Source organism: Anser brachyrhynchus, assembly GCF_964034855.1.
Source record: "Anser brachyrhynchus genome assembly, chromosome: 1".
In the NCBI taxonomy this organism is placed as follows: domain Eukaryota; kingdom Metazoa; phylum Chordata; class Aves; order Anseriformes; family Anatidae; genus Anser; species Anser brachyrhynchus.
Window position 1 is genome coordinate 168072892 of NC_137694.1, and position 20973 is coordinate 168093864.

The 20973-nt window shown below is 39.5% G+C and overlaps 1 protein-coding gene across 8 annotated transcripts in view; it reads left to right on the plus strand.

Moving 5' to 3' along the window:
* The window catches only part of TBC1D4 (TBC1 domain family member 4), a 110657-nt gene that overhangs the window by 50706 nt on the left and 38978 nt on the right, over positions 1–20973 (plus strand). For 4 of the 8 annotated variants that reach the window (XM_080576897.1, XM_080576898.1, XM_080576900.1 and 1 more), the window contains 3 exons: positions 13962–14564; positions 16005–16094; positions 19736–19840. In XM_080576897.1, coding sequence (XP_080433023.1) covers positions 13962–14564; positions 16005–16094; positions 19736–19840 — 798 coding nt within the window. Of the gene's footprint in view, positions 1–1513; positions 1535–5956; positions 7137–7241; positions 7834–13961; positions 14565–16004; positions 16095–19735; positions 19841–20973 lie in introns of those variants that run through there. The other 4 variants (XM_080576903.1, XM_080576902.1, XM_080576904.1 and 1 more) reach the window with 4 other exon arrangements.

The window sequence follows — 20973 nt, forward strand, 5'->3', positions numbered from 1 at the left end:
AGTACCTTCCTCTTGTCATCGTAGTACAAAAAAAAAAGGCACAAGTTTTAAATCTGCTATGTGGTAGTATTTTTTACCATATATATGAAAATGCTACCGAGCCTCCCAATTTGCTTGCAGCAATGCTGTGTTCTTCTGGAACCCCTATCCACTATAGTCAGCCTCAGTGCAGGCATCATCTAAACAAATTAGCCTAACAGTATGAAGCAGCTACCAGGGGAAAGTGATATTTTCTCAAATATTACATGCTGGTGAGTGATTTTGAATAGCTGTTTATATGCAATGCATCTTTGAAGCAGTCACGTAGGCCAAACAGGGACTGTGATAAGCATAAGACTCTTGGAGTAAAATAGGTCCTCTTATATGTATTCACTGCTTGGGGAAAGAAAGCATGTTTAAGATTGTAGATTAAAGAAAGAAAAATGAACTCTCTGCTCTGCACAGCATGAAATACAGGTTATCTGTCTAAGGTAGTAGGGGTATAGAAGCTCCTTTTACATCACCTCATAGACTCTTCACAAGGGCTGCAGTAGTTTTAGGGCGATATAAAGTTGAGCATCCGAGTCTGAGCTAGTCATTCCCAGTGTTGCCACGAAGGGAAATAGGCTATAAAAAAAATCTCTTTACAAGGAATTAGGTTGAGCTGTCTATGTAGAGAAGCTTCAGCTTGGCAGGTTGCAACTCTGCAGAAGGCTGCTCTCACATACCACTTTGAAATGACTTACATACCAAGTACTGGATTTGGAAGCAAATAACTGTTCTTATGTTTTTCTGTTGTTTTTACTTATTTTTTTTTTCATTACATTAATATACACCATAAACCTTTTATAGTGGACTCCTCATTTAGAGGAAAAAAAATATCCTGCTTGGGTCAGCTTGATTTCTGTTCATCTGAAGATACAAAGATGTTAGTATATTCAGCTTTAGTTACTTCTGTTTATATAACATATGCAAATTCCTATGAACTAAGCTCCATCTTGGTCTGTGAATTTAATTGAGCTTCTGAAACAAATTCTACTTTTTTTTTTCATATTTTTGCTGGCTGGCTGTCCATGTGCATTTCTGAACTTTTTTCATTCTAATAAAACCCTCTTGATAAGCTGTGAATCTGTTACTCCTGCTTCATTGTAAAACTCTTTTGAAGTTACCTAGTTTATGCAAGATGTTAATTTTTCTGAGAGCAAAACCACAGAAATATGTCAACTTGTATACTAGTCTAACTTCGGCTCCCTGAGAATTCACAAACAGTACAGCACCTGTGACTATGCCAAATGTGATTTCAAAACTCCCTAGGGAATAATAAATCTAACTAGTGTTGCCTATTTCTTTCATATTTGGTATAAGCTTTGTAGTGGAGATTTCTCTTGTTCCTCTCTGAAGTACATCCGTGTCTACTGTATAGAAATGTATGGAATTGTTTTGGAAGCCCTTACAGACGTCCCAGCTGGAATGCAGAAGGCATGCATGCAGATCCCACTACACAAGAGACTGAACCTTGATGAGTAAGATGTAGCTCGTCTTCCTAGATATGCTGGTGGGTAGCACAGAACAGATATGTTATGAGATGCTCTCACTCTTGCTGAGACAACTGTCATGTCTCCTTGCTGGCTTTACAAAACAAATTTCAGCCTTGGCTTCAGTGAGAACAGGACATCCAGACATGAGCAAGAATAAATTCCAATGTAGATAATTCCCAGATAGGGGAAGCTCCCCCGGGGGAGGGAGGGGAGATGAGGGGAAGGGGGAGGAATGAAGTTCACTTCTCAGGGGAGCAATAAGCTATTCCTATTCCTGTTAATAGTCTCATGTTCACTGCTAACTCTCATCAGCAAAATGACTTTCAGTTGCAGAAAGAAGTATTTCATAATCTAGACCATCTTAAGAAAAAAATAATTAGTTTCAGCTGCTGAACGATGAAACTGGATAAAAGGGGTTTTAAATGCATCCATCCAGAGAAAAATGTCTTTTTAGAAGAACTCACACACCTAGTTCTTAAACTTAAAGTTACTTGAAGCCTGGTCTTGCTTTGATTACAGCTGAGCACGAGCAGTAATATCGTAGCTGAAATGATTTAAGAAACTCCTGTGGTATTCTGAAGCGAATGGTTTCATGTTATCCTTTAAAATAACTTATTTAATGTCCTGAGAGTGCTGTTGGGTCAGTGGCAACAGCACTCTTCTCTTCTCATTCCTCCCCATGCCAGCCCAGAAATGGGTGTTCAGATTTTAGGCTAGAAACAGCCACGGTACAGAAATTGCCACGTTATATCTAAGTATGCTTTTGCCAAGCCCGAGACATTGGGGCTCTGCTGCTCTTCTCCTGTACATGCAGGGAATATACCGTAATACATAGGTATCAAAGTAAGATGTGCTAGCAACACTAGGAAGACGAAGATGCTGTCACAGGAGGTAAAGCAGCATGGGCTTTGGTGTGCTTTAATTATCAGCAGCAATTAGTGAAGCACTACAAATGCTACTTTATCTGAGGTATATGCAAATGTTTGCCTACAGACAGAACCCCCCCGCCCTGCCGCAGCTCCTTTCCATCTGTCTTTATTCTCTGTAGTGATCACCTGTTGTGTTTTCTTCCTTACCCAGGGACTGCCTTTATGCTGTCTCTTTCCTGATAGTTTTACTGAACACGGTTTATAAACTAAAGCAAAATGCTTTCTCACAAGCTTTTTGGCTATATATGCAAACGGTCTCCTGGGTCTTTACCCCCTTAGATTATTCAGCATGTGTATCACTATTGGAGCGAGAGTCTTGCCTTACTGTCTCTTCACTTCATCGACTTGTCTCGGAGCTTTCTGGGAAAGCATCTTCTTTTCTATTACCCCTGAGCCTGGTGAACTGGGCTTTTTTTTTATTATTAATGGTAACTCCATAGCTATTTTGGAATTCCTCCACGTGGAAAATATAAAACAAGCACTTGCAGCTATTAAATCTGAGCTACTTATCCATTTGACTGTCTGGATGGATTTAATTTTGAACGCCTTATCTAACTGTGTTGAACTATTTTCACAGCTAATATAAGCAGCTGATGAAATCGTAGCATTGTAACAGCTAGAGATGGACAAGATTACACTCGTGACTCCCAGTGAGAGCAGCACTTGGCGTTTTGTGGCGTTAGCTGTGTCTTCAGGCCCGGTGCTCCCTGCGTCTCTGCCTCCCCCAGGCAAGGCAGTGATCCAAGACAGTGGTGCTGGAGGAAGCCAGGTTGGGTGAAAGCTTCCTGCTCTGCCAGGCACCTGGTCTCCAAACAATTGGGAATTTGGCCTCCGGGTCAGTAGGGCTTCTGGAGCCCCTTTTGCTGTGTTTAAGCTAGGGACGTTTGCTGTTTTCTTATCTGGGAAAAGTTAATTGTGCTACTGGTTGCTTAGGCGGTTGATACTGAGGTGAGATAATATAGTAACTAATAATATAGTACTCTTGTAAACTGTGAGATTACCAGGCAAGCTGGGACTTGCACAGGTGGGCATTTTTAAACTACTAGAAACTAATGAACTTTACTTGGCAAGAGTAGAGAAACTGTTGAAAGGCTGTTAGGTTCCAGTCCATGTGTGTTGTTTTTTTTTTTTTTTTTCTACCAGGTGCACACTGGCTGATAAACAGTGTGCATCTGTCTTTCACGGTTTCTGAGTGAATGATCTTTCTAGCAAAGGAGCCTTGAATCAACAGTAACTTCTTATTCTATATCTGTGCTGCAGTGTCACCTGCTGCTTGACACTGTTTTCTATGTACACCTTTCTATAAGGAGAGCCCTTTTCAAGAAAGGGTTGTAGTCTGAAACCTCCTAGGACTGCAGTCAAGACTAGCTGGGAAAACATCAAGTGGGGAAAAAAACTAATTCATTGGTTTTGTGTCATTAAGGAATTTTTAACATCAGTAAGGGGATTTGTTCGTGTTACTGCAGTACCTGACTATGTCCTTGACTAGATATTTAGGCACCTGCCAGCTCTCCTAATTTTTCCCAGAGTCAAGATGAGTTACTAAACACTAGCCTTTTTTTCTTTCAGTGACACAAGGTGTCGTCTATCAGAAAATAAGTTACAAAGGTCACGTCGAATCCCTGGAAGTCAGATGCAGGTGGTCTTCAACCAGATGTGGGCTCATACTCACTCTAGGAGTCATTGTAGTATGTCATGCAGGAAGGAGTCTGTAAACTTTGATCTCTTGTTAGCTTCATAGTCAATCAATATGTTAGTTCATCTCTTTAAATAAAAGTCTTGACAGTTTCTGTCTAAAATTACAGAACGAAAAAATTCTGCTGCTTCCTTAAACATGGAGCACATGGTTGTCTTAGCACTTGCACCTTAAATCTGCTGAAATGAAATTCCCTAGCTTCTGATCTGCATTTGAAGAGTGGCCATAAATGGGCAAAATGCTTCAGTGAGCTGTCCAACTGTAGCTTTTTATTTTTATTTATTTTTATTTTTTAAGGAAATGAATGCAAAGAATGCATTAATTGTTTGGGAGGTCCACGTGACCATCTTATCTTCTCTGACAAGCTCTTTTAAAAATAGGCTATGCATTAAAAACAATGGAGATCTTAAAAAAAAAAAAAAAAAAGGCAAAACACATCATCATCTTTAATAAATCTCTAGAAAATGAAGTGCCAAATTAAGTTCAAAATGCAGTTTCAGGAGTAAATCTGCTATTCATATCTTAATTTCTGCTTTCATACTTTTGAAAAACTTGGGATAAAACAGTTGGAAAGTTTTAAGTTGAATTACTACTGCAAGCAAGCTGTAATTTGCTAAATCTTTCACTGGGAACTACCTCCTGAACTTGAAAACAAACCCAAGAATACTTGTGTATGCTCAAAGTACATAGCTGCTAGGTGAATTGAGACTTACTATTCTACATATTCAGAGAACATAAGGATCCTTCTCACAGTTGTGCTTTTCTGTCCTGACACTTCCTCAGGCTGTGAAATTATTCAAGCAGGGTGTATGTGAGCTGTATCTGAAAGGTGGAAACGCATAAGTTTGACTGGCCTAAGTGCAGGAACAAAATACTGAGTGCAAGAGCCTTGCACCGTGCTGTCATTGCCATCTATTAAGGTCTTTGATATACCATGGTGGAGTGCTAGCATGCAAGTATAAAAAAAGGCATCTGTTGTCTGCTCAGGCATCCAGACAATCTTGTACCTCTTACACATTCTTCCCTGTTAAGCAACTAGATCCTCCTTCTATCGGTATCCTGCCTATTTAAATTTGGATACTTGGCAAAGAGCATCCTGTGTGCGTGTAGCATGCAGAATGTGTTAGGTGATCCACAAGTTTCCAGAAGCAAATTAGGTAACATGGTGGGTTCTCTAAGCATAAGCTTTGCAACTGGTGTAGACTTTTCTGCCCAGCGACTGCCCCGAGACTAAATAGTGCAAGTAATTCCTGGGTTGACCTCAAGTAAGATTTAAAAAAATAAAAATATTTTTTTATCTTGCCTCTCTAAAAATCTCTTTGCATTTAGGCTGGTATAGCGGTGGTCTTCAGCTCTGTCTTCATCAGGAATATACAATGTCCCCAAAATATGGCATGAGGTTGAATATCGGAGTAAAATAAGTACATTGCTCTGTAGTAGTTCTTTAGAAAGAAACCTATTTTGGTCCTGAACAGTCACCTGGAAAAAAAATTATAGGCCAGAGAAGTAGGGGATGGACTGTGTTTCTTGAAAACAGAACTTTATTATGTGCAATCCATAAAGGTTTTCTTGGCTTTTTCCTACGTCTTGCTGTAGGTCTCGGCTACACTCGTGAACCTGTAGAGAAGAGCAGACACATGAAAGCAGAGGCTGCCAGGGGTGACTGTCGGCTTGAAGTTCCAAAAGCAGCCTCCACTGGATCTGTCTTTGCCAGCCCTTCCAGTTCTAGCTTCCTTGCTACTGGGCTTGTTTCATGTCAGCACAAACTTGCAGCAGAGTGAATCAGAGTTGGTGGCAGATGCTTATTAGTGCCTGCTGAGAACTTGACTTAGTGTTTTATAAACTGTATTTTAAGAAGTACACTAAGTGCAGGTGGGTTAGAGACATACTAAGCAATTCATCTGTTATTCTTTTCATTTATGATAGTATTTCTCTTGGCTGCAAATCCTTGTTTCAGTAAAATTGAAGATAGTTGGTATTCCCTCAGGACAAAGTCAGCTGATGGAGACGAATTCTTCTGTTCCAGTTTCTAAATATCTCTAGTGTAAACAAAGTCAACAAATCGATTGTGTGACTGCGTAAATTGAATCTCTCTGAGTTGGTCTTTTCTCTTTTTATGAGAGAGATGCATTTTTAATAGTGAATACTTCTGGCGTGTTGCCATCAGTGTGTGATGCAGCAGACTGCTATAGATTTAGATGTACAGAAGGTCTGGATGATCAGTGCTTGTACTAACTAGATGGGGCTAAAAACACTTACATCAGTGAAATTAGCAGTAAAGAGGTTTTATTCCCTCTCCCACTCCTCTTTCTGGTTGAGACAGGTTATGGATATATGAAACTTGGCTGGTATTTGGATGTGCTTATACAGAAGATAAAAACTTTGTCTCAGCGTTGAATGCTTCATATGTAGCAGGATACGATATGTGGCTTATTTCGTCTCTGTGTTTCACTGCAGTGGCTCAGTTCTCTTCTCTTGTCTTGTGGATGTGCAACTTAACGCTGGCTGGAAGGGGAGGGATGTCTGTATGGCTGCTGTACAAAAACTCCTATTATTTTCTCGCACAGCACTGTTTCCTGATCAGTAGATGTTGAACTTCCAATGAAAAGCAAAACACGGAGTATGGATTTGTAGATAGGGTCTTGTCTCTCTTTATATTCCTCTCTTTCATTTCTATTTGTTTTCAAATACACGGAGACAGAGCGTTAGTGGGCCTGTAGCTATTCAAACCCGAGCTTCCCGCCCCAAGTCAGGAAATGCCTGGCTTTGGAAGCACAACGGCTCTGCGCCGAGCCCTGCCTGTGCTGCTGCCTTCCCACGAACAGAGCCTGAGGAAATGCCTTGAATTCACCACCAGCAGATCTTTCTGCTCGCACTTCTCACAGGAATCTGTTCTCGCTTGTGATCTGGAGCGCTTGTGCTCGCTGCTCCACGCTTCGGTGGCGGTTTTGCTTGAACATGCCTCTGCTCCTGAGCTGGAACCCGCGCCAGAAGGTACCGACGGCTCAGCGCACGCGGGGTGTTCACCCTTCTCCTTTCTCGCGGCGCGTCGGAAACGGTCTGGCACGAGGGCGAGCTGGGTGGTTGGTGCTGAGCTGCTTCACTGCTTTGAAAATAATCGTCTTACTAGAAGTGCTGTCATTAAGGAGCTGGAGCTATTAGGCATGTTTTTTACATTAGGCCTTCACAGCCATGCTGATGGTTTTCAGCCTCGCGCTAAGAAGAGGAGCTCTGCTTTGTTGACAAACTCCAGGCAGAAATTTGCAATGTAGAAACTAGAAACAAACTAAAAAGAGTTGCAGCATAATGAAATTCTCTCTAGCTGTGGATATGAAAATATCCAGCAAGTGAATTTTGTTTTTCTTTGCAATATTCACAGAGTGAAAGTTTGAAGTTTCACTTTAAATTGAAAGCACTGCTGGGCAGCTATTGCTGGGTGTGTTTGTACGTTAGTCCTCCAGCAAAAACAGGGAGCTCCACCTTTGTTCGGTGAAGGCTGTTGTAAATTCAAAGGAAGTATGTTTTTTAATGCTTTAACTTCTGTCACCGCTATTCAAGACAGCGTGCAGTATCACCATGGAGATACTCTGCCTAGAGTTATGACAAAGAAAAAGCACAGAAGAAAGCTGCTAAATGCTGCAGCATGCATGATTTAGTAGGCTTGATAGACTCTCTATTTTACAACTTCAAGGTATGGATGACAAACACCTAAGTTTCTTGTTCTTTTTAAAGGAGGGTTGATAAAGTTGGAATTTATTTTAGCAAAAATCTAGTTGCATGACATGAGAAGACTTGATAAGAAAGTTTCAATTTGGTGTTAAATATTTTCATGTGGTCTTTTACTAACTTTTTCATCTGACTCTATAGAACCAAAGGTTGCATTAGTTCTGTCAATTTAACTGATGTTTCCAACAGAAAAAAGAATACACTTCTGTGTTGAACATAGTTATGCTTCTTGATATATAGTGGAATGTTTTTTGGCTGTAGTGTACTCATGCACTTTGAACAATGTACTGTTTATGCTTGAGGAAGGTATTTGTTCTCCTTCCATGACCCACTTGTAGGCCTAGTCACAAGGGACAGGGTAGGGTGGAGCTCATGAACTGCAGAGGTGGAATTATAGGAAGATAATATTAATATAGGACATATTAATGTGTATTTTTTCCAGGGTTAAGTGTTGCAGCGTTATTCCAATCTAGCTGGCCAAATAGCTGATGCACTGCAGTAGCTCTGAGGTCTATAACCAATGTTGTGGGTACAAAGTACAAATGGAATAGGCTGGAGGACCGTTTGGCTAAAATTGATGCAGTTACTAGTTTCAGCTTACCAAAACTCTACAGCCTAGTAAACAGAGTTAGAGAGAGTTTAACTCCTATCACTCTTTAATTCTTATGTTCAGAGCTGAATCTTACTGTAGGTGATGCAGAACTTGACTAGTGACATCCGTTCTGATTTGAGCACAGCTGACATCCCTTATTGAATCACCACATATTGAATCAGATCTAACTAGGTAAAGAATGATTTACACAATTTTAGGCTACTCAAATATGCCTGATAACTGATTTAATTTGGATTCCAAAGTGGCATTTTCCCTAATTAGGCTTATTAGATCTATCGTGTTTCCCTAGAGTGAAATGTTGCCTCCTTAATGTCATTATGGAGCTCTTCTTACTTGCTTCTCACCTTTGTTTTTGCTGAACCAGGTTTTGGAGGCAGTGCTGCCCACACTGAAAACCTTTGCGGGGTTTCTGGTACAGGCCCTGAAGAAGGACTTCTGCTCTTCTGTGTCCTCTTGGCTCTAAAACATTGCTAAAGAGTCACTCTCAACTGTTAGCCTTGGAAAACATCTCAGTGCCTCAGATATAACCTCAATAATTCCACTAAATTACTGAGATTTAAGATTAATAACTATGAGCACTCTTTCAAGACTGTTAGAGTTCAAGTGCCACTGCTGTCTCCTGATAGATGTGTACGTCTCTCAGCATCCTGGAAGGAAGGAAAGCTCATCTGATACTCACATGTCCATTTTGCCTGGTATCAGTTTATTAGTACCTGATAAGTTTAGTGTGCCTTCAGCTATTTAAGCATGAGGTCACTGCTGTGGCAGAGAAAGCTCTGTCTGTGTGCTGTTACAACGTAAACAAAAAGTAAATGTTTTGTCTAGTTCCTTTATCTAGATAATACACCATATCTACTTAGCTCTTTATGAAGCTTGTCAGGACTTCTGTTTGTTTTCTGACAAATTTTCTTGTTTTTAAATTGCCTGGTGATGCATGTGCTCCATGGTTTCTTCCTCTTTCTAAGGACCTTGTATCTTCTGTTTCAGGAGCTCCTCCTCTTCTTCTGTTAACGTTTTAAAGTGAAAAGCTAATGAACCTTTTACATTATGTGGTCAATGAATACCTTGTATTGTACAATTAACATTTAGAATGACGGTTTAAGATGCTTATAATGTTAATTTGTATAGACGGGAATACGTCTGTCCGTCTGTCTCTAACAAGCTTTCATTGTCTTCTTACTGTACTTTTTTTTTTTTTATTGCCTCCTACTTCATGTAATAGTCCGCTACTCCTCATCAGTCTAGGGAAATTTCCTGAATGATAAACACAGGCATGTTGCTTCTGGTTCCTCCTCCTGTCTTGAGAACCACTGTCCCAGCAAGGCCTATCAAGCCATTAGCTTTCAGCCTGAGAAGCCCTCGGCGACTTCCTCTGGGATGTAGCCATCTTCTCCTTCTCTGCCTAGCGATATTTGGAAAAAGGTGATAGGCCCTGAGACTGTGGGACTTGTAGAGAATCAACTCTTGCATTTTTCCAGGACTAGCTCCACTGGGTTTGTTGGGGCTGGAAGTACGCCTTTCACCCTGCAAATACACTGCCTATCCACTTCTACGCCAGTCTTCCAGCTTGAAGCAACTTTCCTCAAGGTTTAATGACAAAAATTCTGAGTGTGTTAGATTAGTTGTTTAAGTATTTTAAACATTTATTTTGTTTGTATATTGGTAAATGCCAAAAAACTATTTATGTGATAACTTGTTTAAACTTTTTGCTCTGCTATAATTGCTGGTAGTTTATATCCAGGAAGATCTGCAATGACCCCATGGGCTTAAGGAATAAGAATCCCATTTTTCCCCTTTGCCTGCCTAATTTCATGGGTCTGCTGCAGGGAATTACTAGAAATTCGAAACACGTTAATAAGTTGTGAACATTTTAGTAATTTATCTTCTAAATGTTACTAAACTGATTTCTGAAAATACTTAAGCGGTTTCATCCTGTTAATTCGCTATTTTTAATGTCCATTCTGCTTACTCTCTCGTCTAACTTTGCCCTGCAATTTCAACATTAATAGCTAATAAGCTAATATCTAAATCCAAAAAAGGTTACACAACTTTGATGGTGAAACTCTTGTGACTGAGGCTTCTTGATATGTAGAGGAGCAAAATGCAAAAAAACAAACAAAAAAATCCCTATACTGAATAAATATTTAAAAAGCCGTGTTGGAGTGGTTGCCACCCTTGATAATTTTGTAACTTTTCCTGTATTTTGCATTTCAGGAAAACACAGATGCAAACTCTTGTTTAGATTCCACTTGACTGCAGTTATGGTGTGTTCCCAAAGTCAAAACATTAAATGAAAATATTTTAATCTGATAAGGTGCAAGTCTCAGCAAATGGCAGTGACACTTGGTTCTTGACAGGTAACACGGTCCTGGAAGGGAAGAAGGTCAGATCTAACAATATAAGTTGGCACATCAATCATTGGGCACATCAACATTGGGATACTGTTATTCTTTTACTTTGAAGATAGTAAAATCCACATGTATAACTACACTATGAGCTGAAAACTCTGCACTAATGCTAGGATCCCTCTATGTTGAAATGAAAATACTTTGGCTGTTCATGTCGTAGGTAGAAGTAAAAGCAATAGAGGGATCAGGTATCATGAAATAATAATTATGGCTCACATACTAATGATTTGTAGGAGTGTTGCCAGCAGATCAAGAGAGGTGATCCTTCCCCTCAGCGAGTCCAGAGGAGGGCTACGAAGATGATTAGAGGACTGGAGCATCTGTTGTACAAGGACAGGCCGAGAGAGCTGGGCCTGTTCAGCCTAGAAAAGAGAAGACTGAGGGGGGACCTCGTCAATGTGTATAAATATCTGAGGCGAGGGTGTTGAGAGGATGGAGCTGGTCTCTTTTCAGTTGTGTCCAGCGACAGGACGAGAGGCAAAGGGCACAAACAAAAGCACAGGAGATTCTGGCTGAATATGAGGGGGCACTTCTTTACTGTGAGGGTGACAGAGCACTGGAACAGGTTGCCCAGAGAGATTGTGGGGTCTCCTTCTCTGGAGATATTCAAAACCCACCTGGATGCCATCCTGCGCAATGTGCTGTAGGTGTACCCCCTGCTTGGTAGAGGGGTTGGACCAGATGATCTTCAGAGGTCCTTTCCAACCTCAGCCATTCTGTGATTCTGTGATTGAAGAGTATTCATGATGTAGAAAAGACAAATAAAACCAAGTGGTACACAGCAGGATGGTAGTGTTTTTTTTTTTTTCTTTTTTACTACATAAAATTCCATGTTTGTATCTGTGTGGGAGATCCTCAGGAAAAGAGGGGATAGGGAATCCTACTGTGGTATAGATGCAAGTCTCTTGTCCCCGGCCTTTTTGGATGTTTGTTGGCAGATGAGGTAGGGATAGGATGCATAAGGAGGCTCTCAGGTATTATTTGTAAGACTTCAGAATTTCTTCTCTGGTCTCTATTGTGGAATTTACGAGCAAGTGACAAAACCCAGTTATTGGAGTGGTAGTCATGGCATGCTTTTAAAAAATCCAAATAGCTGAATGAAGAGCTGGCATTGCTTAATCCAGTTGACTGCAGGGAAGATTTGTTTTTGAATAGAATTATTATTTGTCACTGTACTTTGAATAAAATAAGTAAATTGTACTGTATCACATTTTGGATTTGAAAAAGGGAAATTTAATTAAAATTCAGCAAGCTTGTGAACTTTGCTAAAATCAAGAGCTAAGGGATTTAAACTCTAGAGTGTCTTTAAGCACAAACCATTGAAAGAATGAGAAGAAAAACGATCAGTGAAAAAGATGTATCTCAGAAGATGAATCAGCATGAGATTTGTCTACGTCCAGCTGAGCTGAACAATGGTAAATGGTAATGCTGGACAGCGGGTAATGGTAAAGCAGCCGTTAGTGAGAACGAGTAAAAAGATTAAGTACAGTCTACTGCCTGCACCATATCAAGCCTAACTTTTGGCCTCGTTGAAAACTGAGATGATGATGTCTATAGGGACGAAAGCCAAATGGTCAGTAGAACATAGAGTAATTGAACTTTATTTTGAAGCAAATGAAGTAGAAGCAGGTTTGAGTTGAGGAGAAGTGTGTAATGGGATATAGGGGTTAAGACAAGGTAATTTTCTACTATGACTTGCAAAAGTATTAGCTTATAAGATCACTGCCTTATTAGCAAGTTCCAGATGGTATCGTGACTGGAAGAAAAAGATACTGTAGGAAACATGGTTTATTTACTAAGGTGTGACTTCAGCGTTACCTTCCCTTTTTTTTTCTTTTTTTCCAAAACTTTGGAAGACATTTTCAAATATTATACAAGTGAGGGAAGGCTGTATGGTATACAACATACACTATTTATTGATTGTTGGATTAGGTGAGCGTTGAGAACTGACTTGTTTTGTGGTGAAACTAGGGTAGATATCATCCCTTGATCTAATTGTAACTAGCAGCCTTCCAAATGTGTGTGCCATGATGCCATTCATTATTTTGTCTGCCAGAGGTGAGACCTGGGTTAGGCAGAGGTGGATACTGTTGAAAGAGGAACTAGAATCACTCTGGTCACCTGTCAGTAGCGTTGGATGAGTCTTGGCTTTTTTCAGCGAAGGCAAAATGAAAAAGGAGCTTGTATATTAAATATGCTGATACTGAAGGCAGACATCCTTCAAAGTGATTGGGATAAAATGGAGGAAGAGCCTCGTGGCCTTAAAAGACTGGGTGATACAGGTCCGAAATGGAGAGTTTCTGCTACAGTGATGTGCAGTTTGGCCTTACAGAGCATAGCAGGAAGCTGTAGGCAAGAACGATGGTGGAGAAGAGAGATCTGGGTGTTCTTAATTGTGTGATGACTGAGACAGCAGGGAAATGAGACCCTAAAGTAAGCTCTGTCATAGGATGGACTAGGTAAAGCTTTTGTAGTAGATAATAAACAAGAGCTAATGCTGTCATGTACATGCTCTCTCAGATGTACGTGGTACTTCTGTAACATTTCCGTATGCTTGCTGTCTGTATTACAAAATTGCCAGTTGAAACTGATGGGCATTACTGGTCTCTCTCCATGCACAAAATGTGGTTTCCGCAGCTGTCCTAAGAACAGAATGTCTGGCTCTGCAAAATGAATGTAAAGAAACAATGATGGCCCTCTGCAAAACACATCCGCGAGAGACACTGATGTAGGAAGAGGGCTGCAAAAGAGAGAAGGCAGTATAAGTAAAAGGAAAAAATATGTAAACATTTGTCAGTAGACTCTAAGCTCATTGCTCTGGTAATTTAAAACCTTACATTCTAAAACAATTTATAGTATTTTTACTGAAACTTTTTTGCTTTGTTCCTACTCCATTCTAAATTTTGCACAGGCAATTTCTGTACTATGTTTATATTGTCAGCCAAGAAGCCAGTGCACTGTACTGAAGAAATAACCTGTGAGAATATTTACATTAACATTTTTTTGGGGGGGATACCATTGTCTATTATCTCATTTGTGTCTGCTAAAGGGATCTTTTAATCTATCCCTTAGGTTCCTGATGTCATCAGCAGCATAAGACAAGTCTCCAAAGCAGCACTGAAAGAAGATGCCAAACCAAGTAAAGATAGTGAAGATGCCTTCTATAACTCTCAAAAATTTGAGGTCTTGTACTGTGGAAAGGTGACGGTGGCTCACAAGAAGGCTCCCTCGTCATTAATTGATGATTGCATTGAGAAATTCAGCCTTCATGAGCGTCAGCGCCTGAAACTATTAAATGAACAGCGGAATAATGAGTCAAGTTTGGACTTACCCCTGTGTGAAGGAAACGTGCCATCTTCTCCATTGGATAGCCCATTTGAGGAGCTGGAGAGCCCAAATAACACCACAGGACATGCCGCGATGTTTACAATTGGCAGCCAGACCAACTTGACCAACCTGGCCAGCACACGTGGCTCATTTCCAGAGCGAATTTTAGAGGACTCTGGCTTTGATGAGCAGCAGGAGTTTCGTTCGCGGTGCAGCAGTGTCACTGCAGTTATGCAAAGAAGGGTTCATGATGCAAACCTGAAAATACAGCCACGCAGAAGACATGCAAGCGCACCCAGTCATGTTCAGCCCTCCGATTCTGAGAAGAACAGGACAATGTTGTTTCAGGTGTGTCCTAGGATGAGCGATTTCATGTTGGTTTTGTACAACATCTTCACCTGTGCAGTTTGAAGCTGAGACAAGTCCTGTAAGACTTATCTTCCATGGATTATTTTATATCTTATTTTAGCGTGGATTCAGTATAGTTTCATGATTTGTCAGAAATATTTATGCATATGTTCATAAATGATTGAAACACAATTAGGAACAACACTTTATGGAAACCAGCATAACTCATGAGCGCAGGTAAATTTTAAGAAAAAGGAATCGCTCATGGACAACAAGAACAGAGTTTCAAGGGGCAGAGCTGACTTTCATATGTGATTCTGGTTCATCTGTGCTGGTGAGATCTAGGACTTAGTTGAAAAAAGTATTTTATTCAAAAAGATAATCCATGAAGATTTTCTTATGAACAAATAATTTTTTCAGTATGACTAAAAAGAAGCCCCAAAGTTCACAGCCTTATGTTTGAGCCTGCTTCTTTATAATTTGTACTGGTGTCAAACTGTTCTCATCTGTCTTTCCCAGATGAGTAGTCAAATGTCTCTGCTTGCACTGAAGGTTTCTTGCTTCAGACCTCAGAGTTCTTTCTTCTCTTGCCTGAATTGTATTTGACATCTTCAGAGCTTGTACTGAGAAAACAAAAGGACACTTAGAGGAGGTGACCCATAAAAGGAAAGATCTTTGGAACTTAAGCATTTAGCTCTCTGTTATTTTGAGTTTTGTCATTCGATTTGCATTAAAGATCATTCTTGCCTTTCATTCTCTTGGGGAAATGCTAACTGAAGTGAGAATGCATTGCCCTTTGGAAAGCCACAGCTATCCCTGGTAATGAAAAGGATTTAGCTATAAAACTCCTGAAGCTCTGTGGAGTAAGTTCCATACACTTGCAAAGCAGTTTGGGAAAGCTGAAGGATTTGTAGCAGAACCTCCACTTTTCTCAGTCAGAATTGTTACAAAAACTTAAAGTATCACCTTAAGATCAGCATAGTTTCTCAGCTGATCTGTGGAATAGCTGTTATGGTGTTGGGTTTGTTTTAAATCAAAACCACCCACAAATTCTGTAGTTTTGCTGATTTCTGTATTGGACCTTATAACTTAGCCACACTGTTTGCTAAAGGTTTTGGTGTTATCTGCCAAGCATGTGATCTTTTGCCAAAAATAACTCAAAATGATAAAAGAAAAAAAAAAAAAAACCAAAGCCTCTTTCCAAATCTTTTTCCTATTGAATTGAGTGTATTTTTCTTGCTGAAATACTCTTGCTCAATCGAGGCTAAATTATGGCACCCTTATTCCTGCTGAGTGAGCTGATATGCTGAAGGTACTTCATGTGAACAAGAAAAGGCTAGATTTTGACATTTTTATTGCTGCTAACACTGTGCCCTGTGCCTCCAAAACAGTCATAAACTAGACTTTCTTATTTTTCTCATTTTTTTTTTTTTTTTCAAGGTTGGAAGATTTGAAGTTAACCTCATCAGTCCAGACACCAAATCTGTTGTGCTTGAAAAGAATTTTAAAGATATCTCCTCATGTTCTCAGGTAAGCATTAATAAGAAGCAGAGTATAGATTATCAGAAGAAAAGGAATTGATTTGTTCTTCAGCTTGGTTGCCTTGTTAACATACAGGAAGCAGAAAAAAGAAATGTGGAGGTTTTTTTGGCATTCTGTCCTGCTCTCCTTTATTCAGTCTCAAAGGCCACTTTTAAATATTTTATCCTCTTTGTCTAAATCACAACAAATGAAAATAGATTGCTGCTTTGCCCCATTTGCTCCTTAATTTAAAAATAGGGTGGATTTGGGGAGATTGTGCAGGATTGTGATACAAACCCTGCATCATGTTTGACAGCAAAATGTTACTGACTTCTTTGGGGAGTACAACAGAAGAAATTGGATATTAAATTATGATTGCTTCATAAGCAGCTGCAGCAGACTTGAAGTAGTGATGGCAAAAAATTATAATAGTGAGAGCTGTTATTCAAATCAGGATTGCGCTCATCTGGTAGCAGTTTCAAGTAGATATTGCACAAAAATTATGCAATGTCATTCTGAAAGAGCTTAAATACAGAAAAGATGAACACAGAATAATCAAAGTGAGATGCAGTAGTGGTAACTTTGATCGTTGGTCAGAAAGCTAAGTATAAACTGTTCTGCTTTGTGAGAGCATTGGATTTTCTTTGGAAGTATTCTTTGGAAGTAGCTTAATCTCCATTTAGGATGTTCTGGGAGTGCTGTCTCTGAATTGCTGATCTGAAAGCCTCTGGAGTGAAGGGAGGAGAGCATCAGATCAGTCCTCCAGAAAAACAGCAGTTTACCTACATCGTTTCTTCTGGAATATATGGTAATAGATGAACCTAGCTTTCTCCAGTATAAATGTGTCTCATAGAAAGTGAAACATCAGGGCTGAAGGATTTTTCTTTTTGTCTTGTTCATCAGCTGTTACTTCTGGTACTTTCTGTTTTAAGGTCTTTTTTTTTTTTTTTTTAACCTTCTGCCATTCCCTGTGCAGGTGCATCACTTCAGGCCACCTTAAACGTTATTATTCTAGTTTAAAGTATGCTTTCAGGCATACTCTAAACCTGCCTTTCACCCCCAAGTGCTTTCATTTTAATGCTAATAACAAATCTGCTCTTGCATAACTGTGCTACAAATGCTAATACAAATTAAGAACTGGTCGGTACTTCTGAATCAAGTGGAGCCTTAAACTACCAACTATAGGCCCAGGTCCTTATGCAGAGTCTAACTACAACTCATGTTGCTGCTGAGAGTGGAGAAAGGCATGTGCAAATACAGAATGGAACAATGATCAAACAATTGCCTACTAATAACTTTATAATAAATACAGATCAGAAAGATTCTCAAAGCAGTGGTATGGAAAGCAAAACTTGCAGATGGTTGAGTCTTCCTTCCACCTGCCCTCCCTTTGTGGGTGTATTGAGCTCAGTAAAAGTGACACTTCAATTTTTACATGCTTGTAACAGGGAAACAAAATTCCTAAGTGCAGAAAACATTTTTCAGCTAACTTTAAAGTGTGATAGAGACCAGCAAGATCATTGTAGACCTTTGACACCTAGCTTTTCCTTCAGTAAAATAACTGTGTGCAGTCAGTAGTGCCAGGTAATGCTGCATGTTGGGTTTTGGAGGTGGAAGATTGGATTTCACTTTCATTTGGAGCAAAGCTTTTGTTATTTTGCATGCTTGAATAACTCAAACAGACACTGACAATACTGTGGGCTCTTCATTTAATGCAAGAGATACTTTAGAGAAGTCGTTTTTTTTTTTTTTCTTTTTCTATGTTCAATAGAAATGAAACATTTAATTTGTTCAAGGCTAAGGATTTGGTTGCTCATCAGTCTTTCTTTTAAGAATTCAGTGCTAGCCACAGGGCTTCTCTGTTGTGGATTTATGGGGAAGCGACTTACTGCATATTGTGAGACTGCAGCTTAGCAATGTTTGTTCTTCTGAGCTTCAAGAATGATGAAAAAGAGATGTTTTCTTCAGCTTGCATTCTGGATTCTTTTAGTCTGGCCTAATAGATTTATTTTATTCTATAACTTAAATATGGTTGACTGGCTGCATTCAATTCATTATCCACATTTTTGCATAATTGTCAAAGCAGCAGAATGGATGATAAACCCCTGTGTGTGCTGGTGAAGCTCAGCTATCAGACAGCTGTAGAAATATTCTTGTTTCAGCCTTGCTGACCTTGAGAGAACCGAGAAAAATGAGAAAGGTACGTGTTCTTTTGGCATGACAAGCCAGGCCACCCCCCTCTTAAAGAAAAAGTGGTGGAGTTACTGTTAATGCTGCTTACAGCTTCAGTGGTGCAAATGTCAAGTCCTTCTTCCCACCACACGTTCTCCTGTGCAGTCTGACAAATCTGACAGCAGGAAATATGTTCAGGCACTGTCAGCAATGAGGGAACCAGCATCTCTCCCATCCGTCTTAAGTAAATACAGTTTTCTTGTAAAACAAGGCAACAGTTTGCCCTTATAGAGATGAACATATGCGTATACATCTGTTCTTTTTCATTTTATGCCTTTGAAAGCTTTGCATGTTAGAGGAAAATGGGTTCAGTTAAATCAGAATTGATGTGGACTACAGTAAAATGGCATTTGTGCCGTCATAGGTGGTCTCTGTACTTAAGTTTCGCCTAAGCAGCACAAATGTAACCTGGAATTTTGTTTTTAGTTTTAAAATCTACTGGGATTAGTGACAATATGTTCAGTCTGTCACGTAGTATGTTACCAATTTTGTCTAGAGTGTTTTCTGTACACACAGACAAGTTGTTTTGCCTCCTCCCCTCTTTTGCTATATAGGTGTTTTCTTTGGAGATAGATCCAAGCAGCTGAGTTCTGCTTTCTGTTGTATTTGAACTTGAGGAATTAGGCTTTCTTTTGGAGAGAATCTGCTATTACCATACTTAGATGATAAAAACATTGGCAAGAGCTTTAACAATAGTGAGTCATGTTCCATGAATCGAGACTGGGAATATAGTGCTTCTTAGGAAGCAGCTCTCTTTGATCTTCTCAGTGCTGTTTTTAGCAAGGCAACATTCCTTCTCAAGCAGTTAGACTAGCAGTTAGATCTTGAAATAAAACATCAGTAGTAACGAGTAGTAATTCTTGAAACTTCTGGTATGTAACTCAGTCTCGAAACAAAGAATTTAAGAATCCAGTTGTAATTCTACATGCCACCGCTCATTCTGTGCTCCTTTTGGTGTAGTCCAGGTTTGCATTACAGGAAAGAGAAGATCCGTCACTACTTTGATGCTCCTCCAGTCCCATGTTTTAGTGTGGGCTCACTGCATCCAGCTTTCACTGCAGAGGCAATTCCAAATACAACCTAGGACTGTTTCATTGGCTGCCCATTCAGTTTTCTCTAATAGAGGATATTCAGATCCAGATTTATTGCTGTATGACTTTTGTTTATCTCATGTAAGGAGCTCTATTACCTTCTTAACGCAAAAAAACAATTAATGAAAAATTAACTGTTGTAGTTGTGTAATAGATCATTAGGAGGATGTATTTATAGTTTCTCAAATTTTTGTGTTGGCAAGTGTTGGAGTCTGGTCACTTTTTTTTTTTTCATTTTGGAAACCAAGGTGTTTGTAAAGTAGCTCATTAGTGCTGTTTTTTAACTCTCTTAAACTCCTTTTTAAACTTTTTGTTTGTTTTGCTTAGGGTATAAAACATGTTGATCACTTTGGCTTCATTTGCCGGGAATCTGTTGAACCTGGGTTAAGCCAGTATGTTTGCTACGTGTTCCAGTGTGCAAGTGAGTCTCTGGTGAGTATAAAAGTTAGCTATCCTAACTTTTCCATTGGAGCATGTCTAAAGCATTTCCTAAGCCATGGGAATCTCTGCTCTGCTATATCAGCTGAGACTCAGTGACCACATGTTCTAAGGTGTGAGATCTCAATTATGAATTTGAAAATAAGAAAAAGAAAACACATACATTCTGTTCATATATAGCCTTATCCTGGTACTCTATCATGTCGTTATTAGTAACAAATGGAAAAAGTCCAGATGGATGAGTTCACACGCAGGCTGCAAGCATATTTGGACTTTGTATTTGATCTTAACTCTTGCATTTCTGATTGTTGAGACACTTGGTTGCCCGTTAAATACACAACTACATGTATTGAATCAGTAATAAAGCTGATGATTAAACCCAAACAGACTTTTCTGGGTAGGGTTTTAACTACTGGCCTGATCCTGCATGTGGCTTCTGTATTTTTGCTGTAGCCTCTTGTTCCTCAGGAGAGGAAAATAACAGCATCTGATCAAAGAAGCAGAAAACCTAAGTTCACACATGTTATGTGTGGACGTATCCAACTGAAAAGTCCAATGGGCATTTGATGAAGTATGTATCAATGAGTTGAGGATTGCAGTGACAGCGATTTAACTGATAGAGGTAGTTTAATAATGTGAGACATCAAGGAAATTATTTTGGCTACTGCATTTTTATTTTGAACTCTGACACTTAAAAAGAAATTGGTTTCTGTTCTGAAACATATTTGCTACTTATGGCTGTGCTAACAGCTGTTAACTCTTTCAACTAAACTTAAAAATCACCTTTCTATCTAGCTGCAAATGTGATTTCTAAATCCGGTAGCCAACTTGAGAGTTGATAGATTTATGTCAGTAAAGCTTCTAACAAGTAATGTCCCTAGGTGTACGATGGTAGCTGAGGCTGTGCTTTTATCAGGATAAGAGTTTGCTATGAGATCAGCTGACTCTTTGTACTAACATGAGATGTTACACCTGACTTATTGATAAATCTGACCATGAATATTTAGTTCAAAGATGCTTAAAATGTGGTGTATAAAGAAAACACATATCTATGAATCCTTCTACATAGTCAGCTACTGCTGTATGTGGGTACGTCCACATTGCAATACTAAATGAACAAATTCTTT